This window comes from Phodopus roborovskii, unplaced genomic scaffold, assembly GCF_943737965.1.
Source record: "Phodopus roborovskii unplaced genomic scaffold, PHOROB, whole genome shotgun sequence".
Lineage (NCBI taxonomy): Eukaryota > Metazoa > Chordata > Mammalia > Rodentia > Cricetidae > Phodopus > Phodopus roborovskii.
The window spans coordinates 9,776,069-9,795,118 of record NW_026125506.1 but is presented as its reverse complement, the minus strand read 5'-3'; the positions used below and the strand labels follow the sequence as shown (position 1 = coordinate 9,795,118).

General features: G+C 45.0%; 1 protein-coding gene across 1 annotated transcript in view; it reads right to left on the bottom strand.

Annotated features, from left to right (window-relative positions):
* Hectd4 (HECT domain E3 ubiquitin protein ligase 4) overlaps nucleotides 1–12,749 on the bottom strand; it is a 149,196-nt gene extending 136,447 nt beyond the window's left edge. Inside the window, exon 1 of the mRNA XM_051176572.1 lies at nucleotides 12,330–12,749. Within this exon, the coding sequence (XP_051032529.1) occupies nucleotides 12,330–12,509 (180 nt within the window). The 5' untranslated portion in view covers nucleotides 12,510–12,749. The remainder of the gene's footprint in view (nucleotides 1–12,329) is intronic.
* Nucleotides 12,750–19,050: the final 6,301 nt, after the last annotated feature.

Below are 19,050 nucleotides of genomic sequence, written 5' to 3'. Positions count from 1 at the left end.
CTGAACAGCTGGGGCTACACAATTATCAAATAAACTAACTGTACTATATTCCCAGTCATTAAGGCAATAATCTGTGATAGACTTTAGTTCACAACAGAGAATATAATTCTGGGGGTCGATGGATAGTGAACTGACTAGCCACATTTCAAGTGCTCAACAGCTGCCTGCAGAATTCTGGAAGGTGTCTGAGTAAAGAACCTTGACAATGTAAATATAAAAGCACACTTTGGGGGCCAGGGAGATGGCTCAGTGGTTCAGAGCACTGGCTGTTCTTCTGGAGGACCCAGGTTCAATCCCCAGCACCTAATGGCAGCTCACAACCATCTCTCCAGCTTCAGGAGATCTGCCTCCCTCCTCTGGCCTCCAAGAACACCAAGCAAGTGATGCACAAACATACATGCAGGCAAAGCAACCTTAAAAATAAGTTTTTTTTTTTTTTTTTAAATAGCTTTGTTAGTGGGGGTTGGGTGACACATGCCTGTAGCACCTGCAAGCTGAGACTGAGGAATGGCAAATTCTAGATCAGTCTGGTCTACATCTCATACCCAGACTCAACGGGACAAAAGAAACAGATAAATACAACTTCCTTGCTAATGGTACAATGTTTTGCAAATGGGAGGAAGTCAGACATCATCCAAGCAAACCAGCCTTGCTCAACATCAACAGGTCATAGAAAATGTACAGAAAGGTAATATTTACTACCACAGAAGTTATACAGAGGTTTCCAGATGTGTGGTCATTTGTACATCAAACAATTTGCACACCACTTGATCTTCAGAAGATTGGAATAAAATGAGGGAGAAAAGTCTGCTTACTCATTTCTAGTTGAGATGCCTATGGGCCTTTCCCAGGTAACAATTTTGAATGAGTCAAAAATTAACTACAGGGACTAAGGACTAGGGGTACCTTTCAATTTAGAGAGCTTACTTGGCATGTGCAAGGCTCTGGATTTAATCCCTAGTACTGGAGAGAAAAAAAATAGCAAAACGAAACATAGGATTATAACAGCCCATATAGTTGCCAGAAATAGCCAAAGAACCAAGCTTCCCATGTTGGTGATATCACATAGACCCAGTACTTATCAGCACACTGAACAAGCTCTAGGCAGAGCCACAATCTTCCTAAGCAACAGCAAGCATAAACAGCATTATAAGGCAACTCACACGCAGAAACCATGGACGTGAGACAGTACCTATGATTCCTACTGGTTACAAAGCCATAGTTCCTGCTTTGTCCATTCATGACTGAAGAAAATGCTGAGTTTCAACTCAAAGTATGGGAAACTTCCTCACCCAAGTTCACAGAACCCTGAATTCTATTCTAATTAAAAAGCCCCCAAGGAAAAAGAAACTTTCATTTATATAGTTCACCCTGGAAAAAGTTTCCTCCAAAAAGTTATCTTTCCATTCTGCCTCAGTAACTTGCAGAGAAGCGGGGTGAGGATAAAAGTCTTCCCATTAAATGTGCCTGTGTTTGAATGCAGATCCTGACGCAGTCTTCTTTTTCTTCTTTAAACATTGGTACTAGTTCACCTCAGTGTAAGGAAAGCACACACAAGCTGGGCAATAGTGGCACACACTTTTAATCCCAGCACTCAGGAGGCAGAGGCAGGTGGATCTCAGTGAGTTCGAGTCCAGCCTGGGCTGGGCTATACAGGAAACCCCTGTCCTGAAAATCAAACAAAACAAAAAACAACACCCCCTCCCCAAAAAAAAAGCACATGTGACACACACTGATAAAATCAGTAGGCAGAGGAAGAGAATCATAACTCAAAGGTTGACCTGATCTACAAAGCAAGTCCTTGTCTCAGAGAGAAAAGAGACAAACAGGAATGAAGGAAGGGACAGCAGGTTGGAGACAGAGAGGAGAGGGGAGGGGAGGGAAGGGGAAAGGAGGAGAGAGGACAGAAGCAAAACAAAGCAAATATATCGACAATCACAGGACACAAGAGGTCCTGGTTTTTCTATGCCATCCAGTAAATAATTACATGTATTGCATTAGACTGTGTGCATCTGCGATCAGTAATGCAAACCACAAATATACATGAAGCACACACACAACACAAGACACCCGTTATAAATGTAAACCAACATAATGCTTGGTTACGAATGAAGCATCTGCAGTTGTGAGAGTTCCTAAACCTACAATTTGCATGAAATAGTTTGCAAATTACGCATTTACTTATTGCTAACCTAAAATTGCCACACACAATGCTTTGACCTAGTAATGCAAATGTTGGGGTGAAACACTGGGAATTCAGATGCACTCACTCCAAAGTATCCCATCATGGAACGAACACAAACTTAAAAGTTCCACACAAATAGTCAACACTACTGGGAGAGAAATCATATGGCACTATTAATATCCCTTTATGTTATAACCTGTCAAAAGGAAGGAAGAAATAAGGATGGACGGACATGACTGATGCCAGGTTTTAGCACCAGATAAATGAAAAAATAATAATAATGAAGGAAAGGACATGACTGCTCCTAGGTAGAGGAGAAAGTTTATTGTAGACAAATGGGAGAACACAGTCAGAGGGAAGGACATCTGGAAAAGTCCAGAGGGAACATGACCAGACTGAGCCAGGCTGGAGTGGGGGGAGGGACACAGAACCAAGAGGCCAGGAAGGTAAAAAGGATAGACCAAAAGAGAGCAGGTAACCAAAATGGCTGGATTATATAGGGAAGGGCAGCTGGGGAAAGGGCAGCTCAGAACCTGGCTGGAGAAGTTCAGGGAGGGGCAGGGTGTGGCAGCCATATCCTGCAACAGGTAAGGACTAGGGGATGCAGGGAAAAACCTGGTGGCCAGGTCCACTTTGATATGTTAAATAGGCACCTCTGTCTTTTGTCATTCGTCCAGGGTTTGAGACTTAATACTGTTAATAGTGATATTTGCAGAAACATATCTTGTTAATGGACTGAACATTGTTAACTGTAGTTCTTATTTGATAACTGTTTTGTTATATATTTTACTATGTTAAAGTTAAAACCCTTCTTTTTATTTTAGACAGAAAGGAGGAGATGATGGGAGATGTCATTCTGTAAATATTCTTTTTGTATTGGTTAATGAACGCCAGCCCCTCTCTCTGGTAAGATAAGACCACGTGGAAACTTAGATTAATAGGAATGGGTTAATATTTACGACAGAGCTAGCCAATAAGAAATGCTAGTAACAGGCTAACAGCTTTATATCTGATACAGAGTCTCTGTGTGTTATTTGGGGTTACAGAGTCTCTGTGTGTTATTTGGGGCTTGCGCTGCAGTGGGACCAGACCGGCAGGGAAAACATACTCTAACAATATCTTATCACAACAAACCTATAATTCAAACAGATAAATACTAAGACTAAAAAAGTAATTTAAGCTCTGGCTATCCTGGAACTCACTATGCAACTCACTATGCAGACCAGGCTGGCCTCAAACTCACAGAAATCCACCTGCCTCTGCCTCCTGAGTGCTGGGATTAAAGGCATGTGCAACCACACCCAGCCATATATTAATTCTTAAAGGCCAAAATACAATCCACTTAGTATCTGCATTCCAAAGAATGCATACTAGCTCCCAGAATTTTAGAAGAAAACTTTTTAAAAAACGATCATTTATTTAGCGGGAGCGGGGATGGGGGATGCCACTTGATATAGTGTGCATGTGGAGGTCAGAGGAGCATTAGAGGGAGTCGGTTCTGCCCTTCTACATGTGGGTCCTGGACATCTAACCCAGATCATCAGGCTTGGCATCAAGTGCCAGTCCATAAGATGGAACCTTTTAACGGAATCTGAGACCAAAGACTTTGAATGTCCCTTCCTGGTGAGTACCACTCTGGTTCTGCTGAACCCCTTCAACATCTCTAGCCCATCACAGACTACAAAGTCTTATTTCTTACTTACATATGGGCACAGTTTTTTATTATTTGGATTACTAGCTAAATTAATACATGCCAGGAGGTAAATGAGGCCAGGCACAACAAGCAAGGTGCTCTGAAGCAAAGTGACAAAAGCAGAAGGCACCCACAGACATCTCTGGCCTCCTGGGGTAGACAGGCACAGCACACATTTCTAGGTACCAGTTCCATCTACTGGATGCATCTATTGAATGAGAGTCTGTGGCTTTAATATGGGAAATGTAAGCAAATCCTTGAGCTCTAAAATAGTCAACACCATGTGCAGGAAGAGAGGGCCTAGCAAACTGGTGCCTGAATATAAACTGGTACAGCCACTTGGGAAATTGATTTGGCAGTATCCATTGAAATTTACCATGGCCACCTTGATGTCTCAAATCTATCCTAGAGAAACACTCCCTCATGCACATTGTGCCTCGCAGGAAAAGGCCCCAAAGGACTGGTTTTGATAGTGAGAAACAGCCAACATACCCACTGTGCTGAGCTGGAAAATGGCACCTTCCGAAATGTCCCATGTAGCCCAGGCTAGCTTTAACTTGATGTACATCCAAGAAGAACCTTAAACTTCTGATCCTCCTGTCCCTGCTTTCTGAATGGTTTGTTCAGCAATAGGAATAAAACCCAGGGCTTTTTTCTCATGAGGCAAGCACTCTACCAACTGAGCTACATCCCCAATCCCTCATTTCTAAAGTGATGACTGCCCAATGTGTTAAGAACATGAACCTCAGGCTGGAACCAGATAAACTCCAGCCTCTGCTTTGCCACTATGGTCTCTGTCACGTTACTAATTTTGTCTACACCAGTTTCTTCACTGGGGATGGGGTAGATAACAATAACCAACCTCAGAAGGCTTTTTCTGGGGATTATATTTGACAACAGCCATGAAGCATTTCACAAAAGCCTGGCATGGAGCACAATGTGCTGTTGCCATAGTGGCAGCAGAAGTGTTGACACTGTTGACAAAGACACTACACCAAGCCAAGTGTGGCAGTGCATACCTGTGACCCCACTGCCGGAACGCTGGGGAGGCAGGAAGACCAGGTGTCTAAGGTCATCCTCAGCTACCCATCAAGTTCAAGGCCAGCTGGAGCTATCAATATGAGACCCCATCTCAAAACAACAAGATGTGTTTTCAACCCTTTCAACCTATACTGCCCCTGACATTCCTCACATCAGCATCCTCACTTCATGCTCTGCTTGTTGTACCTTTCATCCAAGCTCACAGAACACTAGTGACCTGCATTGTGCTTGATGGCTCCATGCCAAGAAGAAACTACCGTGAATGAGGGCGGTTTATTCATTCATTACCACTCCCCATTCTAAAATGTGGGATTCTAGAAGCTCAGTTTTGAACTTTTCCAAAGGGCTAGTCGCATCCCAGAACAGACCAAATGAAGCCTGAGCCCTGTCCAGAAGGTTCCATGTGGATGTCATAGCACACAATGCCTTGGCTGCTTCAGCTGAGAAGCTCCAAACCCAAATGTTCTTCTCTTAAACAGCAAACAAACAACACACAAAACCCTTCTGCCTTTCATTTCCCAAACAGCACCCAGAAACACTCTTGGGCATTTGGAGATTGTGTTTGCTTACTGAAGTATAACTGGCATACAATAAACTGCACATATTTAACTTCAAGATCTGAGTTGTTGTGACACATATACATAAGAACGTGAAATGATACCAGAACCAAAACACCCATCACCTCAGAAATCTCCTCATGCCCCTCTGTCATCGCCCCCAATCCTCTCCAGGCAGTCATCACAGACTAGTCTGTATTTTCTAGAATCTCATACAAATGGCATCTTACAGTGTATGTTGTGTCTGGCTTCTAGCACTTAACATAAACTCATGCACTAGCAACAGAGCATGACTTTTTATTGTTTTTATTCCACCATATGGATTTTCCACACTTGTGTATCTATCTGTTCACCTGTTAAACACTTGGAACTTTTCCAGTTTGAGGCAATCACAAAATTCAAGTGAACGTGCATTCAAGTGAGCTGGGCAGTGGTGGTGCACACCTTTAGTCCCAGCACTCGGGAGGCAGAGGCAGGTAGATTTCTGTGAGTTTGAGACCAGTCTGGTCTACAAAAGCTAGATCCAGGATGGCCTCCAAAGCCACAGAGAGACCCTGTCTTGGAAAAAAACAACAACAAAATCTCTGTATGAAGGTTGAAGAGATGGCTCAGGGGTTATATATGGATTCTATATTTTATTTTGGAAGAAGTCACTTACAGAAGAAACCAATGACCCACAAGTTCCCGCTCCAAGGATCCACACCCAGGGTGCTCTCCCTGACCAGGCTGGAACCAAGAGAGTGCAAGTCTGCCCTGGACCCCAGCAAATACCACATGCTCACCTACACACCTGTGGTCACGCCCAAATGGGCGTGGTCAGTGCCACAGGTGCAGCTGGGTGGGTCTCTCACTACAACTTACACTCACCTAGGACCCCTCTTCTAAGTTCCCCAGGCACTGCACACACAGGCAAAATTCATACACATAAAATAAAGAAATCTTTAAAAATATATATATATCTTTTGGCTTTTCTAGACAAAGTTTCTTTGTGTAACAGTCCTGCCTGTCCCAGCACTCACTCTGTAGACCACATTGCACATTGGTCTTGAACTCACAGAGATCCACCTGCCTCTGCCTCCTGAGTGCTGGGATTAAAGGTATGTGCTCTTTAAAATATTTTTAATTAAATAAAATCTTTTTTTTTTTTTTTTTAAGTTTCACTATTTGTAAGAAGAGTGTTTTAATGGCCGAGGGAGGAGAGGAAGTCCTCACTATCATGAACAATGAGAAGTGGGACTTGAAATGCAGCTTAGGAAGAGAATGCTTGCATTCCATCAGCAGTTACAGAAAACAGGTTTGATCCCAAGTGATACACAAAATGAGAACCACTCATTTTGAAAATGTTTGAATTCAAAAGAAGTCTCTACCTAAGCTAGTAAAATGGCTCTATAGTTCAGGATGTTTGCTGCCTTGCCTGACAATTTGAGTTCAATCCCCAGAACCAACCAGTCAGAAGATAGCTGATTCCCATAAGTTGTCCTCTGACCTCCACACAAGCACCCTGGCATTCAAGTCCACAGAAACACAATAAACAAATAAATAAAGGGAAATTTTTTAACGAATAGACTATAGAATAAAAAAATTTTTGGACACACTGAAAAAATAACTTGTGTGTGTGTGAGAGAGAGAGACAGAGACAGACTTGTCCCCAGGAGGAACTGGTAAAAATAAATATGAAACAGTAAATAGCAAGCTTTTGGAACTTCAACCAATAATTATTGATTACCTCCACTTAACACCTACTGTTCTATGAAATGAAACTTTCCATGGATTTGAGTCGTGTGTATGTGTGTGGTGGGGGCCACTGAGCCTGGGGCTTTATGCTTGCCATGTAAATGCTCTCCCACTGAACTAAAACTCAGCCCCACGAGTTATCACTTCTGAGCTGCAGCCTTTGTTCTTTAAGTTTATATTTATTTCAGTGCTTAAATAATAATTTTCTACTGGGGAAGGGAAGGGAGGAGTGAACACAGTCAAAGAGCACTGAACACGAGAGTGATCTTTACAGAGCTCATCACTATGACAATACATATGCTCACTCATCCCCCTGGATAACACAGGCTGGCCTCAATTTCTCTGTCCTCCCTTCAGCTTCCCAAATACTGGGATTACAACGTGTACCAAAGATAGAAGACTGCTATTTTCAAAGGAAAAAAAAAAGGGGGGGGAGATAAGCAAAATACATATGTATGAAACGTCATCAATTATCTTGTTTATTAATTGTAAATTTTAGTATAAAAAGAATAAGCCTCACTCTGCATTCTTAATTCACTGTGAGACTCAGAGCCCTTACTGCCAAGGCCCCTCTTGATCAGTATTGCTGACTCCCAATGACTCTTCTCTCTCCCTCTGCTTTCTGAGTACTGTCAGAGCTCCCAGCAAGTAAGAACAGTTTCCTCTCAGACGACTGGCTCCCAGTGTCCTCTCTATACAGGATGCTCTTTGCTCACACTCTCACTTCCTCAAAGACTCTGTTCAAAAGCCTGCTTGCACATTCCTTCCCAGCTCACCAGATAGGAAATAACTCCCATTTCTTTACCTAGCTTACCTTCTCCGCAGCACTTACCACTTGTCATCACATCCATATGCACTAGCACAGGCACACACACAGGCATATACATGCACACACAGGTGAGTGCACACACACACACACACACACACACACACACACACACCAGTTGTGTCTTCACCTTCAACCTACTGTGGATTGAAAATATTCAGGAAAATGTTGGACTGGTGATGCACATCTTTAAAACCTACACTGGGCAGGCAGAGATAGAAGGGACTCTGTGAGTTCAAGGCCAGCCTGGTCTACAGCGTGAAACCCTTTCTCAAAAGAAAAGGAGGAAGAGAAATTTCAAAAAAGCAAAACTCAGATCTGCTTTGAAGCAAATGCTACAAAGAATCCACAAAACCACATGGAGTGAATACACATGAAGTGATGTGCAAGCATCCCCTTTGTAACCTTCCACCACATCAAAGCTCCTCTCCCTAGTGTTCACTGTTAGAACATATCATCCCTGACCTGTTTGTGTGCAATGTGACCAGGCATAGGACACATACCAAAGTATTTCTAATCATTATCTCCTAAGCAACATAAGGACTCCCTACCTTGTACCACACATAGTGATGACTTATTTGTAGCTGTACAGAGTCTATGGGCTAAGCTATATCATTTGCACAAGAGCTTCAGTGTTGGTAGGTTTGGGTATCCAACAGGTCCTGGGTCCAGTCGTGGGACACTGTGGGGCTGTGGTGCAGGATATTGTTATATTGTTGTAGTTTATATCTTCATGCTGAAAAATAGCTTTCTAGAGAAGGAAACTTTCATTTCATCCACTGTCATGCCCTCAACACCCAAAACATAGACCTCACCCACTTAACACTAAATCCACAAGATATTACTTGCAGTAATTTGATGAAAACAATATTATTGGGTGGACTTGCTTTTATTTTTCTTCAAAAACGTATCTTCTTCATTCGTATACTGGTGAGAAAGAAAAATATCTATAATTTACCAGGAAGAAAATTTACTCCAGAGGTTCTTCTCAGGTCGATATTGATCTCCTTAGATTCTGGGTTTTTGTTTGTTTGTTTGTTTGTTTGTTTTGGTAACTAACACATAACCTTGAATAGCACTTAAGAGTAAAAAGAACACTGGAACCCAGAGGCAGAAGGCCCAGATCAGCTTACTGCCATAGCTAGACATGTTATACCCACCACAGCAGAATTCATCCTGATCAATTTTTTGTTGTTGTCGTCATTGTTTTTTGTTTTCTGAGACAAAGTTTCTCTGTGGCTTTGAGGCCTCGGGCTAATAAAGGCCTGTACCACCATTGCCCAGCTGTCCTGATCAATTTCTAAAATGAGGAAAGCACTCATATCTCCAAGGGGCATCATCTCCAAGGTCCCGTCTGTGCTCTAAAATCCTGTGACTCTATAGTCTTATATGTTACGGTTGTACCTCATAAATTATTCAACTGAGTTCCAGTCTTATTCATAATTCAAAATCTGTAGTGGAAGAATTCTATAATTATAAAACCCTATGAATAATCCTAGCACTCAGGAGTTAGAAGCAGGTGAATCTATGTGAGCTTGAGGTCAGCCTGGTCTACAGAGTGAGTTCCAGGTCAGCCAGGGCTACAAAGAGAAACCATGTCTCAAAAAAACAAAAACAAAACAAAATCCTATGAAGAACACTGCTATTCCTTCAGAATGGACTGAAGAGATCTGGGAGACTCTACTTCAGAGGTGTGCAAACTAACATCCCAAAAGATACCTTTTAAAACACTGATAAACCTCTAAACTTCTTAAAACTTGAAAAAGAAACAATTGCTAGACAGGAAACAAAGCTGGGTTAGGAAGACAGTTCTGTGCACCAAGCACTTGCTCTGCAGCATGAGGATCTGGGTTTAGGGCTAGAGAGGCTGGTCAGCAGTTAATGGGATCTAAGTTTAGATCCCCAGCATCCCTATAACTTAATTCTAAGTATTAAAAAAAAAAGGAGGCTGAGTGTGGTGTGCATAGCTTTAATCTCAGCACTTAGGAGACAGAGACAAGTAAGTTCCAGGCCAGCCTAGTCTACATAGAGTTCCAGGACAGCCAGGATTATGGAGTGACACCTTGTGCTGTAATTCAAGAAAAGCAGCAGGCGAGAAAAAGACACCATATGCCAGGGTTCAAGCAGAGTGTTTTTGTTTGTTTGTTTGTTTTATTAGGGAAAGGGATTATAAAAAGGGAGAAAGAAAGGAGGATACCAGCTTCTGGAGTCAGGAGCAGTAGGAAAGAGGAGAGAGGAAAGAGGGGGAAAGAAGGAGAGACAGAGGGGAGAGAGGAGAAAGTGAGGGGGAACAAACAGTGAGGGAGAGGAGGATGGGAGGTGGGCAGGCCCCTTTTAAAAGGGAACATAGTGAATGTGCACAGGTGGTGCTCTTAGTGGCTGCAGCTGAGGGTATACCCTGTCAGAACCCCAAGGACAGGCCAGGACAGATATCTGAATACTAACACTTTGTATCAAAAAATAATAAAAATAAAGATCCTGGGCAAGCTGCACACTTGCTCTGCTCTTTACTTGCTACATCCACACAACAGATACAACATATCTGTTGCAATGAATAAGGAGATTTAGCTCCTAGAGTCCTTTGACAATCTAGCAGGACAGCATCTGACATAAGGGATACACTTACGGAGCACTATTAAATAGGCTGTGAATAGCAGACTACCTACTTCTCCAGATACTGTAATCTGGAAAGGAATGCAAACAAAACAGTTCCCCATTACTGCCATCCATACTGTGCATCATTCCTGCACATGTTCCTTTTGGAGAAGAATTAAACTAGTAGGTCACAGTCTTTCCTTTAAAATGAATCTTTGCTGGAAATAGCTGACAAATTTACTCAGGACACAAAAACATTTTAGGACCATCAACTGAATAACTCAGTTGTTAAAATAATTCTATTCCTAATCCGAAAACTTAACTATATAAATATAGATAGATAGATAGATAGATAGATAGATAGATAGATAGATATGGGGAATTATGGTTAGTCTCCAAGGAACAAAGAGCTCCATCCACTTTCCAGCTTTACACAGCAGCACCCATTAATAGAATCATCTACCATCATACCATCAGAGTCCTGGAGTTTTCAGGCGGTTAACTCATCAGACACACCTTGTTTTTTATAGAAGAGGTCCAAATAAAACATAATTGTATTATGATTCCACGTAAGGAATGCCCTATCAACTTATACATCTTCCATGTTATCGTGGCTAGACTGTAAAATATGTCAATTAAGAGTCGCAAACGGAAATTCTGAAGCAACCTCAAAGCCAGACACACAAACACAGCGGACCACATTATCATCTCAAGCACGTTCCAGAGTCTCGCTGAACGCAATCGGATCTCTGCCGTTTCCAAAAACACACAGTAATGGGATTTTAATCCATTTCTACGAATGTCGGTGGTACTGAATGCCAAAGTGCACGCAAAACCGCAAAACACAAAAGATTCTGCACCCAAGTCCAGCTGTCTGCTGCGTACGTACCCCAGGGAACCCTCCATGCGACAATACGAATTTCACGACACTGTATGCTTCCCGAATACCAAAATGTCACCCCACAAAGTGGAGGGGAAGCAGGGTTAACATCCACCTAGCCTGGATGAAAACACGACGGCCAGCATTCCCACCTCTAGGCAAACCGATCGTAGTCGGTGGAAAGTTCCCATCCACCATATGCACATTTGATTTCCTAGGGGTGGATGGGGGTGGGGTGGGGTAGGGATAACACCACAACTGCTGAGCCTAGCTGAAGCACCTGCCACCGCTCCTGAGACGGGGCTTCTCAAGTGACCCCCTCAACGCGCGCGCGGGCGCGGGCGCGCACACAGCACAACACACACTCTCACACCCGCCCTTGACCCTTCCCAGGCCGCGGTGTAGCATCCCTTTCTCGCTGGCCACACGGCCGGCTTCCCTGACAAAGGCCCGGGTGTCAATCTGAGGCACTGGCACAGACAGGTTGCAGGATTGCTTATGGTGGCGGAAGCCTGGCAGCTGTCACTTGGTCTCCCCAACGCACAACGCGAGCACTCGCGCGCCCACAAATTCAACACAGGGCTGGGGCTGGGAAGCAGCAGAGCGTGTGCGACCGTTCAAAATACAAAAGGTCTCCGGAGCGCAGCCACCTGGGCGCGCCTGCCAAGGGACTCCCGGCGCGTGGGGGAGGGGAGGGGAGGGGAGGGGAGGGGAGGGGAGCGGCGGGGCGGCGGCTGCCCGGGCTCCTCCAGGCCGCGGCCCGAAGATGCTCTCGAGAGTCGCACACACCTGCCCCGGCCTGCGGGGGCCTCGCTCACCTCCAGGTCGGTGTCGGCGGCCTCCGGGGCGCCGAGGATCTCGCTGGGCAGCTCGGCCAGGTCGGTGACCCGGATAAGCCCGTCGTGCAGAAAGATGGTCTCCTCCTTCACCGAGAGCCACTGCGCCGAGTCCGCTGCCGCCGCCGCCGCCGCCGCCGCCGCGGCAGCCGACGAACCCATGGCTAAAGGAAGGCGCTGCGGGGACGCCGCCGCCTCAGCAGTCCATGGCCGCTGGCCGCGCCCGCCGCGCCCGCCTCGCCCGCACGGCACCGCCCTAGGCGTTCCGCGCCGCCATCCCTTCCACACGCCAACCCCGGCCCGGGAGACCCCAGCCCCGCCGCCGCCGCCGCCGCCCTGACGAGCAGGATCCGCCTCTGCCGCTCCGCAGCCAACTGTCAGTAAGACGCCATCTTGGGGGCGGGGTTCCCGGCATGCCCCGCGGACCGGACAATACAGACCCCGCCCTCCCGTCCGTCTGGCCCCGCCCACCTCCCGCCGGCCTCTAAACCCACCTGCAGAGGCACAGAGGCTCAGAGGCAGGACATCTTGAGCCCCTCTTCTACCCATGCCATTCTGCGACGGTCTGCGGACCCGGGAGTAGACGACCCTGGTCCCCTTCCCTCCTCCTTGCTCAGGTGTGCACCCGTTGCTCATTCTGGGAGGATCGTATAAGGTCAACACGTTTATCATTTAAATGAGAAATGTTGTGAAGTCTCTCCTCTCATGAAACATTGAGGGTTAGAGGACTAGCCTAGCATGGCTGAGGTCCTGTGTTCCATTAGCAGCACAATAATTAGGTCTGGTGGTCACACCAGTTCTCCTAGTGCTTGGGAGACGCAAGCATGACAACCAATGCAAGTTGCAGGCTAGCCTGGACTACATAGCATGTTTCAGGTCAAACTGGGCTACATAGGCCCTATAGCCAAAAAAATAAATAATATATTAGGTAATTAAATAATAATACTAAAGGCTGGTATATAATAGGCATTTCACACTTAGTCATGAGAACTTCGTAAAATTCACGGTAGGTGGTTAGTATTTACTGAAAAGTAAAGTGCGAAGAATCAGTTGATATCGGATGAAAATAAAGCACCTATCAATGACGATTGCTTTCAGACTAGAAAGATGCTTGACTGGCTTAAGAACACTGACTGCTCTTCCAGTAGACCAGGGTTTAATTCCCAGCACTTGGAGGGCAACTCATAAGCATTTATAATTTCAGTCCCAAGGGGTCAAAACTTAAGTCCCACAGGAATCTGACATCCTGTTCTGGCCTCCAAGATTACTGCACATATGTGGCACAGAGACATACATGCAGGCAGGCAGGCATTCACACACATAAAAATAAATGTAAACAAAAGCAATGCCTTCCTTCCAATACCTGGCTTTCTGATAGTGTTCCCTTAAGTCCTTTTTTTTTTTTTTTTTTTTTTTTCCTGTTTTTTTGAGACAGAGTTTCTCTGTGTAACACCCCTGGCTGTCCTGGAACTAGCTCAGTAGACCCAGGCTACCCTCAAACTCACAGAGATCCACCTGCCTCTGCCTCCTGGGTGCTGGGATTAAAGGTGTGCGCCACCACTGCCTGGCTTTTACAGGGACAAGAAAGTCTTCTCTTGTGGAGATGGGGAAACAGACAAATAACAAGAAAACAGTGCAGTGGGCAGTTCAGAAGAGGTCAGTGCCATGAAAACAGTAATAGACAGATGTGATGGAATGCAGCAGGCAGGCATGCATCTCGGTGATATGGTACATGCTTAGCATTCACAGGGCTCCATCACCCCCTACACACCATCATCCCTCCTAAGAGAGTCTTAAAATGTGCCAGTAATCTTAGCACTCTGAAGACTCAGGCACCAGGATCCTGAGCTCAAGGTCATCCTCAGCAAGAACAAGGTCAACCTGGGCTATGTGAGACCCTGCCTCATCAGCAACAATTATGATGATGCGGGACCAAGCATACTATACCTGTCACCACAGCATCCAGCAGGCCAAGAGAGGAGGATTACTGTGAGCTTGTGGCCAGTCTGGACTACATGGTGATACCTGCCTCAAAAAACAAATCAAGGAAATGGCTCAGTGGGTAAAGTACTTGCTTTACCAGGGTTTGCATCTTGAGCATCCTTATAAAAAGCTGAGCATGCCTGTGTATGGCCCCTTAGTACACACAGGAGCTCACTGACCAGTCAGTCTAGCCAAAATTATGAGCTCCAGATTTCCTGAGAGATCATGTCTCAAAGAGGTAGGGCTGGAGAGAGGGCTCCAAGCTTAAGAGCATTTCCTGCTCTCATAGAGGACCTGGATTCAGTCCCCAGCACCCATGTTAGGCAGCTCACCCACCACCCACCACTATCTGGAACTCATGTAACATACTCACCCCTCCCCCCACATTCACATAATTTGGAAACTAGTAATATGCCCAGCATGGTGGCACACACCTTTAATCATAGTACTTGGGAGGCAGAGTCAAGCAAATCTCTGAGTTTGAGGCCAGCCTGGTCTAAACAGTGGGTTCCAGGACAGTTACACCATGAGACCTTGTTTCAAATAAATAAAGAGGTAATAATAAGGTGAAGAACAATAGAGAAAGACAGCTGACATCAGCATCCAGCCTCCACAATGCCCACACAATGACTATTTCATCAAATCCCTGGACAGTCTCCCGGGGACAGGTAATGTATTATGTTACAGTTTGGATCTGAAGCATGTGTTGAAAGCCTGGGGCTTAAAGCAGCTGTGTTTGGAGATGGAGTTTGGGGAGGTGTCTTCGTCAGGAGAGCTCTGACCTCATCAAGGGATTGATCCATTGATACCTTCAGCTGAGTGGGTCCTAGTGGGCAGATGTGGCATCCCAAAGCTTCCCCACAGTCCTTCCCCTCAAGTCCTTCCTTCCTCCCACCTCTCTCTGTGCTAGCCACTGCATGGTGAGTAGCTTCCTCTGCCACCATCTCCTGTCACCTTGGAGTCCTGCCCCACCACAGGGCTGAAGTCAGAGCCAGTTGGCCACCACAGACTGACATCTCTCTAATCTTTTTTTTTTTTTTTTTTTTTTTTTGGGCGGGGTGGGGGGCTGAGGGTTGAGACAGGGTTTCTCTGTGTAAGTCCTCGCTGTCCTGGAATTCACTTTGTAGACCAGGCTGGCCTCTGCCTCCCGAGTGCTGGGACTGACTAAAGGCGTGTGCCACCACCACCGGGCAACCTCTCTAATCTCTGAGCAGATCTTGCCAGGTATTTTGTCATAGCTAAGATAGTTTCACCTTCAGCCGGCAAAGCAAGCCTCAGTCTCACTCTCCCCTCAATGCCACAAAACAAGCCAGCGTCAAAGCTTGGATTTGAACCCAGACCTCCACACCCCAGCTTCCTCATTTGGGGAAATACCTTCATTCTTTTCACTCACGTCTTCTAAACCAGTGAAATGCCCAGGTTTTAAACCCTTGGTGTCCAGTTCAGCTGGGTCAGAGATTTTTCTCTCCATATTGTATTTTAAGATCTGGTGTGGAGAGACTCAGAAACTATTGGCCCCACACAATTAGTGAAAACAGTCCAGAAACCCGCATGAAAGCCCTTTAGATTGAATAATGAATATTATTTAGTATTTTATTTTTTTATTATTTAGTATTTTAACAGCAGTAATTCATCACCTTGATGAGGTGGCTCAAGAATTAATATTTATAGATTCCGTTCCCTAGACACAAGGCTATTTAGTGAACATTTTTAGAATGGATCCTTTTCCCATAGTCTGGAGCAAGACAAAAACACCTCTCAAAGCTACACAGGAAAAAAAAAAAAATCCCTCTCAAAAGAATTTAAGCTCCAGACTAAAGGAAAAGGATCCTTATTCAGTCATGACAGGGGGAGGGGAGGGAAGTAGAGGAAAGGGGAGGACACATGGGGAGGGGGCAGAAGACCCTGCATAAACGTTTTTACATTAAATTTTTATCTAGGGTAATGGCTTTAGTCTTAGCACTGAGAAGTCAGAAGCAAGTGGATCAATGTGAGTTCAAGGCCAGCCTGGGCTGTTACTAAAGAGACCAGACCCTCATTCAGCCCCCTTTAGCCATGATAGGCTACAGAATAGACCCAGCAAGACAAAGTCCTCTGAGCTCAGTTGCTGAATTGTGGTGAGGAATCTAGCTGGCCAGCCTTTATTTTTCTTTCTTTCTTTTTTAAAGATGTATTTATTTATCATAAATTCTGCCTGCAGGCCAGAAGGGGGCACCAGATCTTATACAGATGGTTGTGAGCCACCACGTGGTTGTTGGAAATTGAACTCAGGACCTCTGGAAGAACAGAAAGTGCTCTTAACATCTGAGCCATCTCTCTAGCCCCAAGTCCTTTCTTAACAGGAACTTATAGCCCAAGCTGCCCTTGAACTTGCTGTGCAGGCAAGAATGACCTTAAATTTCTTGATCCTTCTACCTCCACCACCAGAGTGTTGGAATTACAGGTGCACACAGCACATCCAGCTGGGATCAACCTCTGTCCAGGTAGCACCTAGTCAAGAGCTCAGAGGAAGATGCTACAAGTAGGAAGAACATCTATGGGAGACATAGCTCTCCAAGAGGGAGTAAGCTTGTGGATGGACATCTATTGTGCCCCAGCTGCTGATGCAATGTTTGTTGGCCTTGGCTCAAGCTGGGGCCCCTCGAGGATTTTGTAATGTCTCTTGCTTCCGTTGACATTTCTGTTCTAGCTGATTGTGTGAGCTGAGTCCATAATCCTTACTGGGTGCTCAGATATGCAAGTGTGGCATTGGAGATAAGCAGTCTCTAAGAAGCTGATGGGCTCTGGAAGGAGCTGCTGCCAAGCAAATTTATAAGGGAATTGACAAAGACAGGGAAAAGCACATAAACACATCCGTCAAACACACACGAACATGCAGCGGAGATTATTTCCATCTCACTAATCGCAGCCTCCAAGAGGAAACACACGCCTTTGTTAGCAATCTCCTTTTGAAGGGATCCAGTAGGCCAGGTTCATTTTAGGGTCCCATTATTTTCTGCTCTTAGGTGGGTGTGCAAACAGAAAGGCATGGGAATCCTATGAAAGAAATTCTAGATAATCTTCTGGGATCCCCACTGAACTAGCAGAACTAAGGGATAGCCTCCACCTTGGTGAAAAACTCCAAGATGAAGCGACTTTGAATGCCATGATCTTTGAGATGCTCTCTGATGGCTGAAGGATGCTGTGTGCTCCAGTGCCCCCTCCTGGGCCTTCGAGACATTGTTGCCTTAAATCACATATTCCATCTTGGAAATTTGTAAAAGTATTCCTCCAGCTGCAAAAATCTTAGATTAAGGCCAGTACTGTGTGGCTCCCCAGTTTACCCCTGTAGCTTTGGCTATCCTAGAACTCACTCTGTAGATCAGGGTGGCCTTAAACTCACAGAGATCTACCTGTCTCTGCCTCCTGAGTACTGGGACTAAAGGTGCAGGCCATTAATGCCTGATACAACCAGTACTTTTTTCTTCTTCTTCTGTTTTTGTTTTGTTTTGGTTTGGTTTGGTTTTTCGGCACTGGGTTTCTCTGTGTTGCTTTGGAGCCTGTAGCAGCCAGCATTCTTAACCACCAAATCATGTCTCCATAAACTTGCTGCTCGTCAAATTCTTCTTATCTTGAAGGACTTAACAGATCACATGATGTTCTTGTTTCTTCCTTTCTCTTCATGATTTTAGGATACTTCCAGGTTGCTTCCTGGAGCATACTAATTTCACATCTCTTTGTTTTGTTTTTTAATTTTTTTAAGTATTTATTTATGTGTGTACATGTTTTGTCTGCATGTATGTATGTATATTATGTATATGCCCAGTGCCCTCAGAGGTCAGAAGAGGGTGTTGGATCTCCTGGGACTGGGGTTACAGATGGTTGTGAGCCAGCCACCATGTGGGTACTGAGAACTGAACCTGAATTCTCTGCAAAAGCAGCAAGTGCCATCTCTCCAGCCCACATTTGTTGTTGTTTAAGTAATTATTAAAAACTTACATCAAGCTGGGTAATGGTGGTGCACACGTTTAGTCCCAGCACTCAGGAGGCTGAGGCAGGCAGATCTCTGTGAGTCAAGACCAGCCTGGTCTATAAGAGCTAGTTCCAGGACAGCCTCCAAAGCCACAGAGAAACCCTGTCTCGAAAAAGAAAACCAAAACAAAAAATAATAAGGCAAACAAAGACAAAATTTACATTAGAAATCTGTGTTTGTAGTCATGTACGTGCACAACTGTCAGCACACTGGGGACTCTATTAGAGTATCAGTAAGGAACTAAGGATCTATCTGAGTAGTAGAGAGAGCTTTCTAGCATGTACAAGCACAGGATTCTGTAACTAGCAGAAGAAAATAACAGTAAGTTAAAGCTAGGGTTAAGGATGTAGCTACATTGGTAGAAAGCTTGTATAGCATGCAGAGCCCTGGTTTTATGCTCAGCACCCTACATAATCTGAGCATGGTGCCACATGGTCTGCAGTTTCTGCAGTCCTATCACTCAAGAGAAGAGGCAAGAAAACCTACAGCTCAGGCTGCGTACTGAGTCTGAAGCCAGCCTGGATCACACGAGACACTGTTAAAAATGAGCCAGATATAGTGGCACACACCTTTAGTCCCACCCCTCTGGAGGCAAATACAGGTGTGTTCTCTGTGTGTTCAAGGGTAGCCTGATCTATATATTGAGTTCCAAACCAGCCAGGGCTGCATTGTGAGACATTATGTCAAAAGACAAAATTAGCCTGGCAG